At 40.4% G+C, this 18,918-nt stretch overlaps 1 protein-coding gene across 1 annotated transcript in view; it reads left to right on the plus strand.

Moving 5' to 3' along the window:
* abtb2b (ankyrin repeat and BTB (POZ) domain containing 2b) overlaps positions 1-18,918 on the plus strand; it is a 55,825-nt gene that overhangs the window by 18,370 nt on the left and 18,537 nt on the right. The window contains exon 2 of the mRNA XM_028585814.1: positions 14,310-14,459. Coding sequence (XP_028441615.1) covers positions 14,310-14,459 — 150 coding nt within the window. The remainder of the gene's footprint in view (positions 1-14,309; positions 14,460-18,918) is intronic.

Consider the following 18,918-nt stretch of genomic DNA (forward strand, 5'->3'; position numbering starts at 1 on the left):
AGTGTTGCTTTGTAGATGTGAAGATGTTTGGGTCAAAAGGTGACATAACTGCATAAGAGGATGGTCCTTTTTAGTAAACTTCTTTTGAGGTGTGGACAACTCCCTCTGTATTCAGTGTGTATGTGAGGGGTGTGTGCAGGGTGTCTGTGTGTGAGGGTCAGGGGTGAGCTGTAAACCCCTTTGGGTGTCAGATGGGTCATACAGCCAGTTGAATGAGGTGACTGGTCTGCTTAAAGGTAGTTTACTGCCTTGTGTTAAAGAGGTGGACATCCTGACACGCCCTGCAGATCCCTTACACACCCAGGTCACACATATATAGCGATGTATGTATGTATGTATGTATGTATGTATGTATGTATGTATGTATGTATGTATGTATATATATATATATATATATATATATATATATATATATATATATATATATATATATATATATATATATATATATATATATATATATATATATATATATATATAAACCGCTTCATCCACCAGGCTGTCAGGAAACTGAACTCTCTCCCCTCTCTATCCCCTCTCTCTGCCCCTGTCTTTGATGACACCTCAATGCTTGCCGCATACCGTTATTGAATTCTGTGAGAATTTGTGTGGGTCTGCACCAGGCACATTTATCAGAATGTCATCATGTGTGTCTGAGGTTGGGTGGTCCATTAATTTATTGCCAGTATGTCGCTCTTACACATGTTCCAACAGTGGCATTGATTTCCTGACTAATTGTATGAGCTGCTCTGCCCACTCTAACCATCCGATGTTACGACCGATACGCATCCCCTCCCAGCATTGAACTCTCCCCTTTCTCCTGTGTTTCACAGCGAGAACAGTTGTTGTCAACAATGGCATGGGCAACAGTAGAGTCAGACAGCTATAAATGGGCCAGCCCTACTCATTACTGCAGACAAAAGAGCTGTGGGCCTTTTGAATAAAGCTCTGCTCCGTTCATTGCCCGCTGCTGTAAAATGTTGCTGAGTTGTGATACCTATGAAATAATGCATCCTCTCTATTTAATTGTATCCATGGTAGGTTATAATGGGATGGAGTGAGTCTGTGGGAGGTTGTTCTTTCTTAATGCAGTTTTTATTGGAGCGTGATAGTAGTAAGAAGTATAATGCAGCAAATAGTTCTGTCCATAGAAGTAAATGTAGCCTCTCTTGTTTATTGAGCTGACCATGCAAGTTTTAATCACTTAAACTACCATGTCTGTAGCCACTAATGGAAAGTGCATATACTCAAGTAAGTTCAGTTTGGAGGTACATACAAAACTCAACTCTTAAATATGATGCAATGTTATGTACTACCTAACAGTGTATAAAGTAGTGAGCTCCACCTTGACCAACTTAAAATATACAGGTCTGTGTAAAGAGTACTCTTGTTTTGTTACTTAAAGTAGGCTACATTTCCTGTGATAATACAGTATACTTTTGCACGTTTGACTTTTACTCATGATGGAGTATTTTTGAGTTGTGGAATTGAGAACCTGAATACTTCTACTAGTACTATCACTGTCTACAGGGCTGTAGTGCTTGAATCCGGACTTTGCTGTTGTCTCGGACTTGTGTTGGACTCGTTGGTATTTGGACTCAGACTTGTCTTGGACTCAGCCAGCTCGCTCGTTTATAAAACAGGTATTAGTTTAATTCAAAATCCATTGATGCCACAGGCATTGAGATTGGTCCCCTGGTATACGCCTGGCTGCATATACCTCAATCATCAGGTATCAATCATTTTCCTTTTGGCCACAGACACAACGTCAGTGAGCCGTTTTGTACTATGAATTCTTCAGGACAAGTAATACGTTTAAGAATGGGAACATTTCCATTTTATATTTTAAGTAAATATTAAATATTATAATGTAAAATTATAGTCTTAAAGTATAAGATATACTGTCTCTTACATCACATAAATTATAAACGGGTAAGTAAGTGGTCTTAAAGAGGATTTTTTTTTTTCTGCCTCTGAATTGACTGTCTCTCATTTGGATTTGGTCTTGACTTGGACTTGATCCTCTTTGGACTTGGTCTTGACTCGGTCTCGACTAGTCCTGGTCTTGGACTCGACAAAGGTGGACTTGACTACAGCACTGACAAGTAAGACACACCTTGTAGCATACACAGAGGCATACACCAACATACTGTACAACACACTTGTCTGTGTGAGTGAACAACAATTGGTGGCTGCCCAGAAAGTGGTTTGCCTTTCCTTTCCTGAGCTTCTTTTCCACTCTGCTGTGGAACTCAGTCCAAAGATTTAGTTTGAGAGAGGGAGAGTAGGAGAAAGAAGGAAAAGAGTGGTTGAAAAAGTGAGTGAACCTCCAGTTCTCATTGTAATCCATCCACCATCCCCCCCATTTGAGTCACTCCGTTCTGCGTCATGATTTTGCTTTTCTACCCAGCCCAACACGGAATGTTAATCAGCAGAAGGCTGCTTTAGATTTACAAGGGGGAATTTGGATCCAGTTCTTTGAAATGTCAAACTCCTAAGTCCTTCTATCAAAATCTCTTGTTGGACTGTGAGAACCATGCTGCAGCAGCAAGATTTACATCTGAACAGAGAAGTTGAGAAGGATTTGGTGCTGTTAATTTATCTCCTACAGCTTTTGAAAGTGAAGAACTTGTGACTGTCTGTGGATATCACTCTGGTGTGAAACGCACAGCATGGCACTCTCAAAGTGTGTTCATTAATATCTGGTCTGATGTGTGAATGCTCAATTTAGTTAGTTTGTAAAGAATTAGGGAGGAAAGGAGTTGATAAAAAGAAGTAGAAGCTCAATCTAATAAGTAATTGATGAGTGGCATAATTATCCTTTTAAGGATTCAGACAGAAGTGTAAGGCTGCTGAGGTTATTTCAGTCTTAATGTTAATTTTAAAGGTGTTGTAGTGTGAAAGTATATTAATGACAAAACTAATAAGCAAGCATGAAACAAATGCAAGCTGTGATCAATCTGCAAGTCAAGTCTTGAAAAAGCTGATTAGTCACATTATGTCACTAAGACAGTGGAATCCGTAGGCAAGGGATACATACCGGCAAACCTGAGCATGCAACTGTGAAAATGGTAAAGCTTTAGTGAATTGGTCCTGCCAGCTTAAAACAACTGTAACTTTTAAAATTCTGCATTTTCACACACGTGGTCAATCGTATAAAATTAGTTTTGCGCTTCCAGATACCTGCCCTCTGTCAAACCTTTACTCACAGACTGGTCAGGGTTCAAATATGTTGCTCAGTTTTTAATGTGAATTATACGTTCAAGGCTGACACTACTTAATTTCATAATGGTAAGACGTAGCATCTGGCTAACACCAAATGGCCAGAGGTCATGTTTATTTGGTGGTAAGTGGTTTCAAACATCCATCACAGCACACACTCTGAAGTTCAAGTTTTTAGGCATCTGAGAGAGATCCACACAGCAGAAACCTGCAATGAAACTTAAACTTGGACTTTTCTCTACTGAAAAGAATATGAACTTCCAACTCAGTCTTGAGTACTGTGATTATTGTTAATGTGTGTGTTTGCATGTGTTACTGAGGACGGCGACGATATAGAGTTCAGGTTCAGGCCTTTCCTCAATGAGTGTGTTGTCTGCCATCCAAACTGACTGGCTCTCTGTTCTCACTCTCCAGAGGGTCCAGCTGAGAGAAAATGAGCTGATCACACAGACAGAATGGGAGCAATTAGTGCAAACACACACTGACATACACACTTTGTGCCTCTTTGCCCAGCCTGCTGCCCATAGTGTTGTTGGAGAACTGAATAGACGGCAACTTGTTCTTAAAGGGGAGGTTAACTGTTTCTTTTTAAAAATGGGCGAATAAAAAAAACTGTTGCAGCCAATAAGGTTCAGTCTTTACTAAAGTCATAGTGAGCTTTTGACTTTTAAAAATGACTAATGAGAATTGTCTCTGAATCAAAGTGCATGTATTGCCACCATTATATTTTGCCCTCCTGAGTTTTTATTTGTCAAACACCTCTTGGCAGAGTTTTAGATGGTGACATCACCTCAAAAGCAAAAGTGGATTTGATTATGAGGGGGCGGGTTTGAGGTTAGATGTTAATGTGGATGTTATTGCAGGGTGTGTGTAATATCCATCGTCCTGTGTCATTAAGAAAACAAAACCAGCAGCCTCCATATACAGTATAGTGTAGCCCCAGTACTGTACAATAAGCCAATAAAATCTATAAAACCTAGTCATCCAATAATGGAGCTATACTGTCCCTTTGCTACACATTATGTGGAGTGGCGTCACATATGGAAGAGGGGGGATGTTGAATGTTACTAGATAGCCACAGGCACCACATTTGGCCTGAAATGTAAAATATAAAACATGATTAGAGAGAGGAAGAGGGAGAGTAGAGGAGGGAAGAGGATAAGGGGGAGAACGCTGAAGCCATGTTTAGGATTAGGGTTAGTTGTGTAGAGGAGCTTATGGTGATAGTTTTTAGGGCTGTGGGAAACCAAAACCATCTTGAATGCTACCACTCCTAATTTGTGTGTGTGTGTGTGTGTGTGTGTGTGTGTGTGTGTGTGTGTGTGTGTGTGTGTGTGTGTGTGTGTGTGTGTGTGTGTGTGTGTGTGTGTGTGTGTGTGTGTGTGTGTGTGTGTGTGTGTGTGTGTGTGTGTGTGTGTGTGTGTGTGTGTGGTATTGCAGACCACATTTACAGCTCAACAGTTACATAGTGGCACTGTTAGAACCACTTAAAGTCCAACTGAAATTAAATAGCTTTTTTTTGCATATCTGCTCTGTAAATGTTTCACTAGTCCTATGTTCTCCTTGGAGAAAAATCTGAATCCATAAGGGAGAAATGTGTATTTTATTATATTTTGGTGTTATGATGGCGCCCCCTATTCTTGCATTAATTTGACGGAATACGAGGTATCCGTCTACATAGATGGAAACCTCATTAGCTTTCCTGCTGAAGTCTCCTTCTTATCTAACTTGCATACATAAACATACGTCTTGTCCTGCACCTGAGCTTGTTGTATGAGCAACTAAGCAAATATTAACGTCAGTTTGCAGGCTCGATTGCTAATTAGCTGCTCAGCTGCTACACATGGTACAGTATGTGCATGTAAACGTACCTGCAAATGTCACTTAGGCCCATTTAGATGCTGGTGTGGTCCTTACTCTTCAATACCACCATCTGCCGACTGCTGTCAATCAAACACAGACACGCCCTTCCAGTCGGCTGAGATGTAAAGGAGCATTTCTTCCTTTTAATAACAAAAAAGCTATTAGATTATTAAAAAAAACATGAAGGCATTATTTCCAACTACAAAACGGTCTAAATGTGATTTCCGTTGGACTTTAATGTGGTCTATTTGCATTTGTTTGAGCTCCTCAGGTTTTCCCAAGATCACTTAGAATAGTGATACTATATGTTTAATTCCATAAGAGCTGATCATGGTGGTTGTAGTAACAACTTTATATTCCTTAAGACTTGCAGTAACATTTGCAGTATTACAACACTCTCATGTCAGAGTTTCTGAATGCAGACAGCCTGATGTTTTTGAAGACTTAGCATACTGAGTGTAGAGATTCAGATGTAATCGTTGTGGCTTTGCACATTGGGATTTCAGGAAGACTTCTAGCAGTGGACAGATACACCTTACTTAAAGCTTGTGAGCATGAACTACATTTTAAACCTTTGTTTCAAACGTTCAAATCTTAGTTTGAACTTTCTTTGTGGCTTTACTTCCTAGAAAACATCTTGACGAGCCAAAAGATGAACGCTGGATAACAACAACAATCTGAGAACAGCAGGCAGATCAGGCACATGAAACCCTTTTTAACCCTACATGTGCTCCCTTCACATTCAGCAAAGATAGGAGCGTTCCTCTCTTTCTATCTTAGCTTGTGTCTTGCATTGATTAAGGATGTGTGTGGATGTTCTCACTCAGTGACTTAGGGAAGCCCCCTTTTACACAGCTGATAAGGTTACTTCCTCTTTTAGCCCCAGCTGAGCGCCATCTCTGACCCGTGACCCCTTGCAGCCAGGGGTCACCAGAGGTGTCAGGGGACATCGACCAGACCCCACTTCACTTGTCTATCATGGTATTTTACCAGGCTCTAACAGGCGTGTATGTGGTTGTGTGAGCGAGATCAGTAATTGTGATGCCTTTTAAATCAGAAACATCTCTGATCTCTCATACCAGTGAAAGTTCAAGTGTACTGTAAGCATATTCAGCTTATGAATGCTTCTCTGTCTGCCCCCAAATCCAAATAGGTAGTTTGTATTCTGAAAGACAGGCTTATATGCTAACTGATTATTTTTAGCCCAAATACTAATGGACCACTTTAGGTTTCTAAATGCCCCTCTGTCCCACTTGAATTCTGTTTAGATAAGGAATGTGATGAGGGTCCGCCAGAGCAAGCAAACACATGGATATTTTTAACCTTGAATGCTGAATCTCTGCAGTTATAACTGAATGAAGCTTATCCCTCTGGTTCTGCAGACAGACATACAATGAAGTTTATTCATCAATCTCACTGTTATTCTCTCAGAAATCATGATCAGTGCCTCCAACAGAAGACCTGTGTGTGGCACACAATCTTGTAAGAAATGGCCAGAAGAATGTGGTGTGTGTGGATGAGGTTGGATGTATGAAAAACAGGTGTTTTGGTGCCTTTAAGTGTGGAAAACAAGAGGCCAGGCCTGTGAGTGAACGATCACATCTGGCCTATGGATTCCACTGGCATGAAATGAAGCACAAGCATGTGTGTGTCCTTTGTTGTGTGAAAGACACACTCTCTGAAAGAAAGCGGAGATCAGGATATTGTGGGGGTGATACACACCCAATAAAAGCCTGGTCAGACACTGTGCGATTGTGTGATTGTCCACCCTCCAGCCTCCACACAGGGACTAGCATATAGCCTCCTGGCCAGAGCTCACAGCTCCTTTCTGGGCAGGGGAAGTGTCTTTGAAGCCCCCTTCCCTGACTCTCTGATCCACCATGTAATGAATGAAGAGGCTGTTTAAGGAGACAAGGCAGGTGCTTGTGTGTGTGTGTGTGTGTGTGTGTGTGTGTGTGTGTGTGTGTGTGTGTGTGTGTGTGTGTGTGTGTGTGTGTGTGTGTGTGTGTGTGTGTGTGTGTGTGTGTGTGTGTGTGTGTGTGTGTGTGTGTGTGTGTGTGTGTGTGTGTGTGTGTGTGTGTGTGTGTGTGTGTGTGTGTGTGTGTGAGAGCTTACTGGGAGGATACAGCAGGAGCAAAGCTAATCATGTCCTTCTCTCTTTCACACATTCTCTATGGTAGCAAAACAAATCCGCAAACGCAGACTGATTATATTCCAAGAATGCAGTTTTATCAGCGCTGAGCTGGTGGAAACAGAAATGAAACTAAATAGTGTAAAAGAATATGGCAACACACAAAGAACCTTTCAAGGTCTGGATCCCTTTAACAGAAAACTGTTTATTGTTAAGTAGTATTGTTAGTAGTAATATGACCTAACTTATTGCAACATGATGTTTTGATGTCACAGTCACACAAGTGTTCAGTTTTCTCTAGCCTTGTCAAGTACAACTGTCATTTTCTACTGATAATGCTAAACATAAAGTGACTAAACTGACCTTTTGAGTGAGATGTTTTTGAAGAGAAATGAGCAGTAAAATGTTTATGATTGAAATGGATATAATATTTACTCATGGCATAGTGAGAAATGTGTACAAACTGATTTCAAAATCAGAAATTCAATCCAAAGTTGAATGACATTGGGAGGTTTTGCCATGGTCTGAGAATTTAGAACTGTTTTTCCTGGCCTCTTATTGAAGGGGAAATCCAAATATTCTTCCGAATATTTGCTGAAAATGTAGGCATGAGAAGCAGTGATGTCCTCCATAGCCTAGATTTTTCTACCCTAACGCTGCTACCAAGCCTGTGGGCAAAAAAACACAAACTTGACTCAAGGAGAACAAATTGTGACATTGGGATATAACATGAGATATCACAAGAACAACAAAGAATAAGAGTTAAGGCATGTGGGAAAGCCAGTGATGTGTTAAGTTCTGTTAGCTCAAACTCCAAGACTTGAGCATTAAGAATTGAGAATTATAAGGTTCTATCTCCATTTAGGGTAGTTCTGAGATATTGAGCATCAAAGTTTTTACATCCCAGCTATTTTGTGAGATGGAACCTTTTTATTTTATTAATAACTAACTAAGAAAATATTTTTTTACAAAAATAACACCACACAGGCATTAATAAACACCTAAGGGATCAGATTATGTCAAAAACTCAATTTCGGCCAAAAGTGGAGATAGAACCTTAAAATTCTAAGCTCACGAAGTGTTTTCTGGCAAATTTTATTAGCAGGTCACAGTTCAAAGTTCTTATGATTGTCTGACAATAGATTGAAACTTGACTTGATGGCAATATTATTAATAATTGACTCATTAAAGCACCTAATCAAGAGTGACAGCCCCGGCTGGGCAAAGTTTCTAAAACTTTCAGCATAATGAAAAAGTAGTTATTGGAATTTTCTGACCTTGTTATGGCAGTATGTCCAACATCGTTGTGAGGGATAGCTTGGCTGAGCTAGGAGGAGCTGTAATGGTTTTGAGAGATAGTTTGGATGGGCTGGGGACTGCCACAGGCTTTGTGGTACATTTCAGCCGTGATTTGTAGCTGGGATTCCCACATGACATTTGCAGGGTCAACCTCAGAAATGCAACCATAACGGCCGCAAAAGAATAAATCCCTTGTGCCACTTGTCTTTCCCTGCCTCACCCTTTTCACAGTCTCAGATATTCCTCCCCCCTCCCTCCTCCCTCCTCAGTTATATCCCTCCTCTGCATGACTCATATGTCTTCCACCAAAGCTGTACAACCCTCAGTCCCTCTCTTTCTCTCCGCTTTTTCTTTCACCCCCTCCTCGCTGTCTTATCCTCAGCCTCTTCCAGTGCCTATAATGATGCATATAGTACTGGAGATGCTGGAGCTCGTGATATTAGTGGTGGTGGGGACAGGCCCTGGTTGGCCTGTGGCCCTACATCAGCCCCAAATGACGCAGGCTGGGGTTCCGCGGTGAAGCAAGCAATGGGGTGGGACTGTGGGAATACTGAGAGTGTGGTGGTGTGCGAATATTTGCCACAGCTTTGAAAAAAATATGGCAGAATCAATTGAAACTAAATTAACATTTCTAAAGATTTCGCTTTTGTCTATTTTAGGCATGCTAAATATAGGCTAAAGAAAATTCTGTAAAAGAATTAACACAAAACTTCAGGATACATCAAGTTAATGTTTGACATGTTTGGTTTTGTTTTCTGTGAGGTCGAAATTTAAATAGTTTTTAATTGGCTTATTTTAATACAAGAAGCAAAAGGAGCAGAGCTGTGCTTCAGCAGTTGCTGAATGCATTCTTAAGTGTTTACCAGTTCATTATACTGGTTTAATTAGTCCTCCAGGAGTTATTAGGTTTCTATTTTGAACCATTTAATATATTTTATGCAAATGGATGGAGTTTAAAGACGGAAATAATATATAATAAGAAATAATGTAATGTGACGTTCTTGGTGAATCACACTACAGGGAGTCAGAATAACTATGTTCATTTGCATACCATTGCTCATTCCCATAGACACACACACCTGCTGACACATTCAGGTTTTTTTTTTTCCCACACCCTACACACACTAATGAGACAGAATCGGACTGGCTCTCACACCTCAGGAGGCATGAGCCTCTCTGACATAAGTTGGAATCAAGCCATTTCTGAATGAGGTATTTAAATTACATGTAACACCTACTACTCTGTCATGGAGGCCACTGTAGTTATGGTGGTCATAAAACTTGGTGTATACACAGCGAGGCAGTTCAGGAGAGTATACAGAACATGGGAAAGTTAACACGATAATGCAGCCATCGCTATGAAAAACCTCCCTCTATTTTTCTGTGGAAAGATAGTCCAAGGCCAAGAGATGAATGCGGAATAAAATGATTCACACACACACAAGGTCTTATGAAAATGTTAGAGCTCCAGACACTTCACCCACATTTATGCACATGCTTATTGTCATTTTAATGAATGATTAGCAACAGTGATGGACGAATTATTCAGATCCTTTACTTAAGTAAAAGTACTAATACCACACTGTATAAATACTCTGTTACAAGTAAAAGTCCTGCATTGAAAAATGTTACTTAAGTAAAAGTATGTAAGTGTCATCAGGAAAATGTACTTAAAGTATTAAAAGTAAAGGTACTCCTGATTCAATAGGATATCTAATTTCTACTGACCTGATTGTTTTGTTACTTCATGACGACTCTAAATTACACCTGCTTGAGAGACAGAGGAAGATTTGGCTAGCTGGCTCAACTGCAACCAAGAAAATGATAGCTCAACGCTGGCTCCCCCCCCACCCGCTTTGTATAAAACAGTGGTTAGCATATTTTCTGGACATAGTTATGCTTGAGCTCTCTACAGCAAGGATTAACAAAACCAAGTCATCAACTATCAACCTATTGAAAACCACAGCAGCACAAATATCAGACCTAATGACCTCAGCGCCACAAGAACTAGAGGAGAGCGACTAGGCAAGGTGTGATTTCTGTTTGTTTGTTTCTTTTGTTTTCCTCAAGACGCAGAGGGTGGGGGGTGGCAGAGGGTTTTTGTTCTTGTTCAATTTGTGTTTATCTGTTCTAGGCACCACTTGACATTACCTGGCATGTATTGTGGAATTTGTTCTGTATATCTGAATGATAAATGGTGCTAAAAAATAAAAATAAATCGATCTAAAAAAAAGAAAGTAAAAATACTCAATGCAGAAAGATCCTCAGACTTTAGAAACTAGAAACGATCCAAACAGTTGTGTGTTTAATCGGCTAATCATTCCTGCTGTACTTTTAGGCCTATATATTGTTGTGTAGTTAAATTTATAATAAAACATTGTATTTTATAAACTACATGTGTTTTGTGTATACACATCTTAATTTGTAAAGTAACTAGTAACTAAAGCTGTCAGATTAATGTAGTGGAGTAAAAAGAACAATATTTCCCTCTGAAATGTAGTGGAGTAGAAGTAGAAAGTGGCATGAAGAGAAGAGACTCAAGTAAAGTACAAGTACCTCAAATGTGTACTTAAATATAGTACTTGAGTCCTTAATTACGTTCCACCACTGATTAACAAGCTGCAAATGCAAAGCTCGTCAAAGTTAACTAAGTACCTAAGTGACACATGAAAGAAGTACAAGCATACTCTATATGCACAGACGTGGGTGTTTATTTGTGCATGTGTGAGAGAACAGGCATGTGTTGAAGCTTGTGGACGGTTTGGTTGTCTGACGCACATGTTCTTTGTAGCAGTGGTACTCTGCTATAGGCAGCCGTTTCCATTGTGTTGGAACGGGGAGTCAGCACATATTATACAAGTCAGATGGGGCAGAGAAAGTACGAGAGAGGGGTGAGAGAGAGCCATGGAGTTTCACTTTTTGTATGAGACTAGATTCCCTTTGGCAGCATAACTCTGCTGGAGTGAACATATCCTTAATTCAATCAATATGTTTTTTTATGAAGCACTACTGTGGACTGAAGTGACTTTCTCTTTCTCTTTTAGACTTTGTTTTTAGGAAGTCAACATATCATGAGCCCTGTACCTCCAACTCTCTGCAATAATATTTCCCTCTTACTGTCTTTGTAGAGCAGTTGATGCACACAGCCTGCCATGCAGACTGGACGATGTTTACATCCAGCACATGTGATTTACTACTGTACCTGTCTCATAGATTACCTCTCCTTTTTATTGTGAAATACTATGTGTGCCTGTGTCCATACACACAGTTGACACCATGTTGCAAATTAGGCTGTGATGGCAACTGCTGTGTGCATGACAAAGCAGTGTGTTTGTGAAACAAGGTAATCTATTAGACAGAGCCCACACTCTGGGACATAAACCCTGCAGTATAAAATGAGCAAATCCAGCTCGGTAGTTCACGCAGACAACGCAGGTTGTGTTGCCACACTCACTCATAACACAAATCACTCACTGCAACATACTGTATATACTTATCATTTTGCAATAAGGTGGTCTATTTAGTACAAAACAGTGCTAAATATATAACATTTCACAAGCTCCACCTCCACCCTTGCTTGCGGGAGATCTGGATAAGTTATAATTGTAACTTTCACATATCACCTCTGCTTAGCTTTGTGGTCACTTGCAGATGCCAAATATAGAACATAACCTGAATTTAAAGGTAGTCAAAGTCTGGACATACCTTTGATGCATACCTTCTGGAAACTTGTTCCAGCTTTGAGCACAGTACTGCATGTGTTAATATCTCATAATATTAACAGTGCCAAAAGATAGGCAAGACAAGTATATTCTGTGAAAAGGTTTATTGGTGAACCACTAGTTTGAAAATATTCTGTCCTTTGCCTGGATTCAGTCTGCTCATTTTTTCTTTTCTTTCAAAAACCTTTTTTTCATCTCCTCTTGTGTCATGGGGTGCTGAAAGGAGGAGACATCAGAGTAATATTATGGGAATTCTTTTAAACTTCCCTCTCAGATTCCAATGAGAGGACACCGCTTGCCGGAAGCACATGGGAATGTCATTTTAGGGATGGCAGCCCATCTTTTCCCTTTTGGGAGAGTAGGGGGAGTTTGTGATGAGGGGGCTTTTTTCCTCAGGCTTTGTAAATAAATCACAACCTTCCCCGATCATCTTTCCTCTTTTCCATTTCTCTTTTCTATCCCCAACCATCACCCACTCCTTTCCTCTGGCTTGGCAGATAGCTCTCTTCTGCCGCTAAAGGTTAACCTTTGGGCAGCTAACCGTGTTCACCCAGATTGCACAGTAGCTAACAGCACAGTCTGGTTCTTACACAACCACATATTGCTCCAGACAAAGCTAATGAGGGTGTGGGAGCTAAAAGCCAGCAGAGAGATAATAGAAGGCAGAAAACAGCAGTCTATGTTCTCTCCTTAACTGGAAAAGCAATGAAAGAGAGCAGGAGGACATCTTCGTGTTATATAAGAATGATGTTATCTCTTCACTGGCAATTAGTCTTACAACCAGCTGTCATGTAGAATAAAAGAGCAAACCTGGTGTTTAAATGTTACATATCATAATCTTTCTGTTATCTGATTTTATGAAGGGAGGTAAGGGAGGTTTGACAAGTTTCCATATGTTCTCCTTAACATCATGCATCCAGTTTGTCTAGCTGATTAGGTCTCCTGAGAGTCCATTCAAAGAGGAAATACCACACGTGTCCTAGATTGACTGTAGTTACACCCCAAGCCATGATAGTAGATGGAGTACCTTGCAAAAGAAATGTACTGTAATCAGTGATTTCATCCTTCATATAGACCATGAAATCATATTATTTTAGTGTATTAGAAACAGTTATTTCACCTAATTAGTTTACATTTCTATAAAGTGTTAAAATGGACTCAGTAGTACTACTGTATTTAGAGCCTATTTAAAGTACATCCAGAAGAACACTATGTAAGAACAAACACCAAGTCTTCCAATCCAGAACTGAGACTTAAAACTCATCCTTGTGTGTGTGTGTGTGTGTGTGTGTGTGTGTGTGTGTGTGTGTGTGTGTGTGTGTGTGTGTGTGTGTGTGTGTGTGTGTGTGTGTGTGTGTGTGTGTGTGTGTGTGTGTGTGTGTGTGTGTGTGTGTGTGTGTGTGTGTGTGTGTGTTAAAAGGTCAGAGTAGGGTTTGTTAGGGTCCTGGGCTTCTGGTGGCCTTTGACCCTTTTAGCACTCTGTTGATTGATGACATCCTAAATATGAACCCATACCAAACCTTTATCTTACTGAGTGTTCCCATATACTGCAGTCATATCCGCTTTAGCTATCATCTACTGTTTCATCAGACCTCTGGAAATCATCTGCAGATATGATGAGTATGCATCGAGCATGTACAGTATGCGTTGTATATGTTATAAAATGCCCATGATTTAAAGGGTAATAAATATCTGCAGTAACACTGAATTCTTAAGTCGATCTTAGTCTGTCTTGATATTCCTTACTGTGAGACCATGGCCTGCTTCTGATGCAGTGTGCCTTTTGTTTTGTTTGTATTAGCCTAATGTCCCTGTGGGCCTTTTTTATTTTCCTGAATGTGTTAGGAGCAATGCTCATGTTCCCTTGTGTGTTTATTTACCCTCAGCAGTGTGGGTTACATGTTACCAGGATTACAAATACACTATGTAAATACCACCAGCAACTGTTTCGGGACTTCTGCAGAAGCCGTGTAGATGGATGGTTGCTGAAGTTATGGAGGCTTGTTTGGGCCGCTCACAAACTTTTTATATTAATCATGAATGCCATTCTCCCTCTGCTTTTGTCTCTGTAGGTGTTTTGTCTCTCCCGGCCCATTTCAGTCCCTACACAGAGAACCAGCAGACGTTGGTGGACAGCAGGGAGGATGCCTATGCCCAGCTGGAGCTGAGGACGCTGGAACAGTCCCTGCTGGCAACCTGTGTGGGCAGCATTTCTGAACTCAGTGAGTACACGAAGTTCAGAATAGTGTGTGTGGTCCTGGATCTACTTAATATTAGCAAGATTATGTGTTTAATCTATTAAATTCCTCTGAGCTCTTTGAACAACAGTAAAGCTATAAAACATTCTTGTTATTACATACAAGTAAACATTCCATGAAATTATACACTAATTGTCTTTTATGTTTTTAAAGACTTGACCATATTCTGAACACTTTCTAAACACACCTTGGTCTTCCCACTCTGTTAACTGGCTCTCAAAGACAGGAAACCTTTCTTCTGACAAAATGGCTGTTATTTCAGACAGCCAAGTTCCAAGCAAAGATAATAGTATGCCATTTTTCAACACTTTCTGTCTTGTGATAAGCAATGTTGTAATTTATTATTATTATTATTATTATAGCAATGTTCAGTCCTATATATAAATTGGGTTAGGTTGTGATGGGTGTTTATTGTATATTAAAATGTCTCCTTAAAATTCTGAGACTTTACATAAGAATCTAGTCAGGGCTAGTGTAAATCTGTTGAGAGGTGAGGGAGCTCCCTTGGGACTTTTTTTTTTCTCCAACCATTGGAGTTTAAAGGATTGGATGGATTTCTTGAAATATTGCCAGTTCTACATGACCATGTTTCACACGCATGGTTGGTAAACAGAGCAGCATGCAGACACACACAGTCACACAGTACTCTACTGTACATATGGTTTGTTTAAACTGGAGGCTCTGCTGGAGTTGGCAGATGATGGAGAGCTGGAATCAGGTCATTAACCTGTTAACCCCCACCGGCCCGCCGACGGGCCGGTAGGGGTTAACAGACGTGTTCTGATGTGTTACATAATAGTATTTAACCACAAAAGTTCAAAACTTTTGTCAATATGGACATGCTGTATATCGTTTGATTCGTAAAATTCTCTGCAATTGAATCATTCAGTTCATTTTACTGAAATCATAAGCACCAAAGCATTATTCATGATCTTAGTGCTCATGCTATTTGAAAAAAAAAATAAAAAAAAATAAATTATGATGCTTCCCTACCTGTACGCTGTCCTAAACGCTAAATCCGCGTCCATTCCTGGCTTATATATATATTCCTCTAGTCCGTAAGTGTCCACAGATCAAAAGGATAACAAGGTTTTTTCACAAGAATTAATCCAGGTTATGAATATTGTCCTGTAGAACCCATGCTAATTGTCCGCTAACTGTCTGCTAACTTCATTAGCCGATCTCGTTCCGTCTGAAATAATATATTTCTCCTTGCCCTGCACCGTGTTGCTGGGTATAGTTGTTTTCCTCAGGTTGCTGCCTACACAATGAAATTATCCCCAACTTTTTCTGTTAAGTTTTCACCCCGGGACAGCCCCGGACGCCCAAACAAGCGCTCCCACTGTGGAGTGTCAATACGCTGCGTCATCTCTCTGAGCAGCCATCTTAGAAAAAATGTCATTGGCTATCAACACGTCAATCATGGCAGTTGTAGCCAATCACATTCCCTTTCCAACGGTATATAGCATGATAGGAATATCCAATGGGAACCAGTCCAAATGAATGGGTAACAGACCTAAGCCCCGCCTCCCAGAGCCAGCATGCGCATACATGTGATTTATGAGAAAAAAATATGATCAACAGTGTTTGAATGAATGTAAAAAGGTTTTTTAAGTCATTTTAAGTATTTTGTATGTTTTTTTCCAATAGCATAGAAGTGAGTAAAAGCATTTAGCAACATTTGGTCACTTGGAGAAGTTTTGGAGAGGTTTTGGCACACCGGTGACACTTATTATACCAAATACTGAAAACTCCCTAGCTCCCATTAGGTTAGGACTAGAGTTCTGAAACTTTATATAGGTCTTCTTGACAAGGTGTAGAAGGTTTGTGTTGTGTCCTGCATAGTGTGGCACAAAGTATTTTTTTGTTATTTTTTTTCAAAATTTACGTTTTTTTAGACCGGACCAAAATAACTATTTTGAACCATGTTTGAACTGCTGTAGTGTATGTTCTGTTTTAATCACATGCTAATCAAGCACATGCCTATAAAGTAGAAGAAATTAGGTTTCAAATGATGCCTCATACATGTATTTTGGCCTTACAGTTCGTCTGTTATAAGCGTTTCCCTTTGGGAACGAGAAATAGGCGAAAATCAGGCAAAAGAGGTGGATGTTAACAGGTTAAAAAGTGAGAAAAAGACAGGAGTAGAAGGAAAGTGAAGGAATGGAGGTAAGGAAGGTATGGAGATTAAGTTTAAGGATGGAGTACATATTTGCTAAAGCATGTTTTTGTGTGTGTGTGTGTGTGTGTGTGTGTGTGTGTGTGTGTGTGTGTGTGTGTGTGTGTGTGTGTGTGTGTGTGTGTGTGTGTGTGTGTGTGTGTGTGTGTGTGTGTGTGTGTGTGTGTGTGTGTGTGTGTGTGTGTGTGTGTGTGTGTGTGTGTGTGTGAGAATCAGGGGAAATTATGAAAAGGTAGAGAGGTGAAGAGTGAGGTTGTCAGTGCAGGGAGAGGAGGAGGGATGGAGAAGATTAGTGTTGGTGAGAGTGAGGACACGTTTCCTTCTCCGAATAAGCCACACTGTTCCTCCAGCACAAGGCCACGTTCATACACCGCCGTCGTTAGTGAGGCATTAAGAAAGTGTATACACACACACTCAAACACAGACACACTCTTTCTCTCAGACTGCTCAGTGGTCTCTTTGTGCCACATCTCTCTGGTGGTGTGAAGCTGGGCTGTTCTGGGCAGGGCTGGCATCCTTCAGACTCATTTGCGCCTACACACACACACACACACACACACACACACACACACACACACACACACATATACATCCATGTGCTGCTCACAGATATGCATACACACCGAAGGTTTGGCACTCTGATCTGAGCCCAAGGGACCAGACAGACACAGGGGCATCTGTGCTAAGCTACTCAGTCCTGGATCTCTAGACTGGACTTGGCCAGACACAGGAACACACAGCATACATAAACATGATGGATAATGGATGGCAGGGAACTGGACATTTCAGCTAAATGTCCAAAATTGTTGGAAATGTAGTGTAAGCAATAGACTGGCTCTGAAAGTTGTGTTCATACACATTTGTTTCATTTTTTTTATCTCCATGGGGGTCTTTACCAGCTATGGGAAACTATGAGTATTTGACCATCCAGTTAAGTAAAAGAAATATTTAAGATCAGAATTTGACTAACCCATATTAACGGAGCTTTGTGCTAAAGCCTGTAAAGACAATTAGCAATCTGGGTTCAGACAAAGTCCAGATAAAAACTTATGTAAACGTCTTTGTACTGAATTGTATTTTACATTTGACATCTTCTAATTATCTTATTCTTTGAAAAATGTTATTATCTTTTACCTAAGAGGCACATTTAGTCAATATGTATTAAAAAAGCAGGCACATCACAGTTTCCACAAAGACTCCAATATAAGCTGTAATCTAAGAATGAAGTATTTCATATCCTTCTGACCCCTGGAGCTTAGTTTAGCCTTGGGGCACAATATGTGCTGGAAAGCCACAGAGAGGCTCTCCATCTTGGACAAGAATTCCTAGGAGACCTCCTGGAGGAACTGCTGGTGGTGGTTAACACAAAGAAGGCCCTTCAGCTTGAAGTGGGGTCTGTTTTGGGAGGGCTACCCCAATCTAACCCCCCTCGAAGTACCCCAAACCCCTTAATATAGATACACACATACACACTCACACTGTTGGACTCCCCAGCTTTGGCCCCCGGGCAGCCTCCCACTCACTGTAATCTGGTTAGAAATTAACCCAGGGGTAATTATACTAAATGAGCGTTACACGATCCCAAGTTCAACCTGGCCTCCCTCCCTCAAGCTGCCTCTCTCTGCCCCTCCTCCACATCCCAACTGATATTTTTATTTTTCCACTATGATCCTGCTATGACACCAATGGTCACATACTTGGCTGCTATCTACAAACTCTACTCCTGTAGCCCTTTGCCCTTTTTTGTGTTTTGTGCTTAGGTTAATAAAGTTTAATTACACTGTACTGTACATACAGTTATCTGAATTGGACTTTATCCAAGTGCACATGTCTGTCCACTTAGCTCACAGTGTGGGCGGATGAATCCTCTGATAAGCTGCATATACACAATTATTATTTTTTTCTTCACAATACTCCAGCACATATCTAAACCTCAATTTTATCATGTGACTGATACCCACCTTTCCAGGCTGAGTGCAGTAATTTAAATGCGTCAATACAGAAACAGTTGAACGGTTCATTAGAGCCTGTGATCAGCTGTCTGTTAGCCCATTAACTCCTTCAATGATTAAAGACAAATGGCTGTTTAGACTGGCCGTCTGGCTGTGCTTACTGATAATGACACTGCTAATGGCAAATACCACTAGAGACATGGAGCGAGAGTAATGAGTAAAGAAGGTTTGAATGTTAGTGGTTTAGGAAAAGGGGAAATCCAGTTGGATTAGAAGCCCACAGGGTTTTTAC

This window comes from Perca flavescens, chromosome 8, assembly GCF_004354835.1.
Source record: "Perca flavescens isolate YP-PL-M2 chromosome 8, PFLA_1.0, whole genome shotgun sequence".
Taxonomy (NCBI): Eukaryota; Metazoa; Chordata; class Actinopteri; order Perciformes; family Percidae; genus Perca; species Perca flavescens.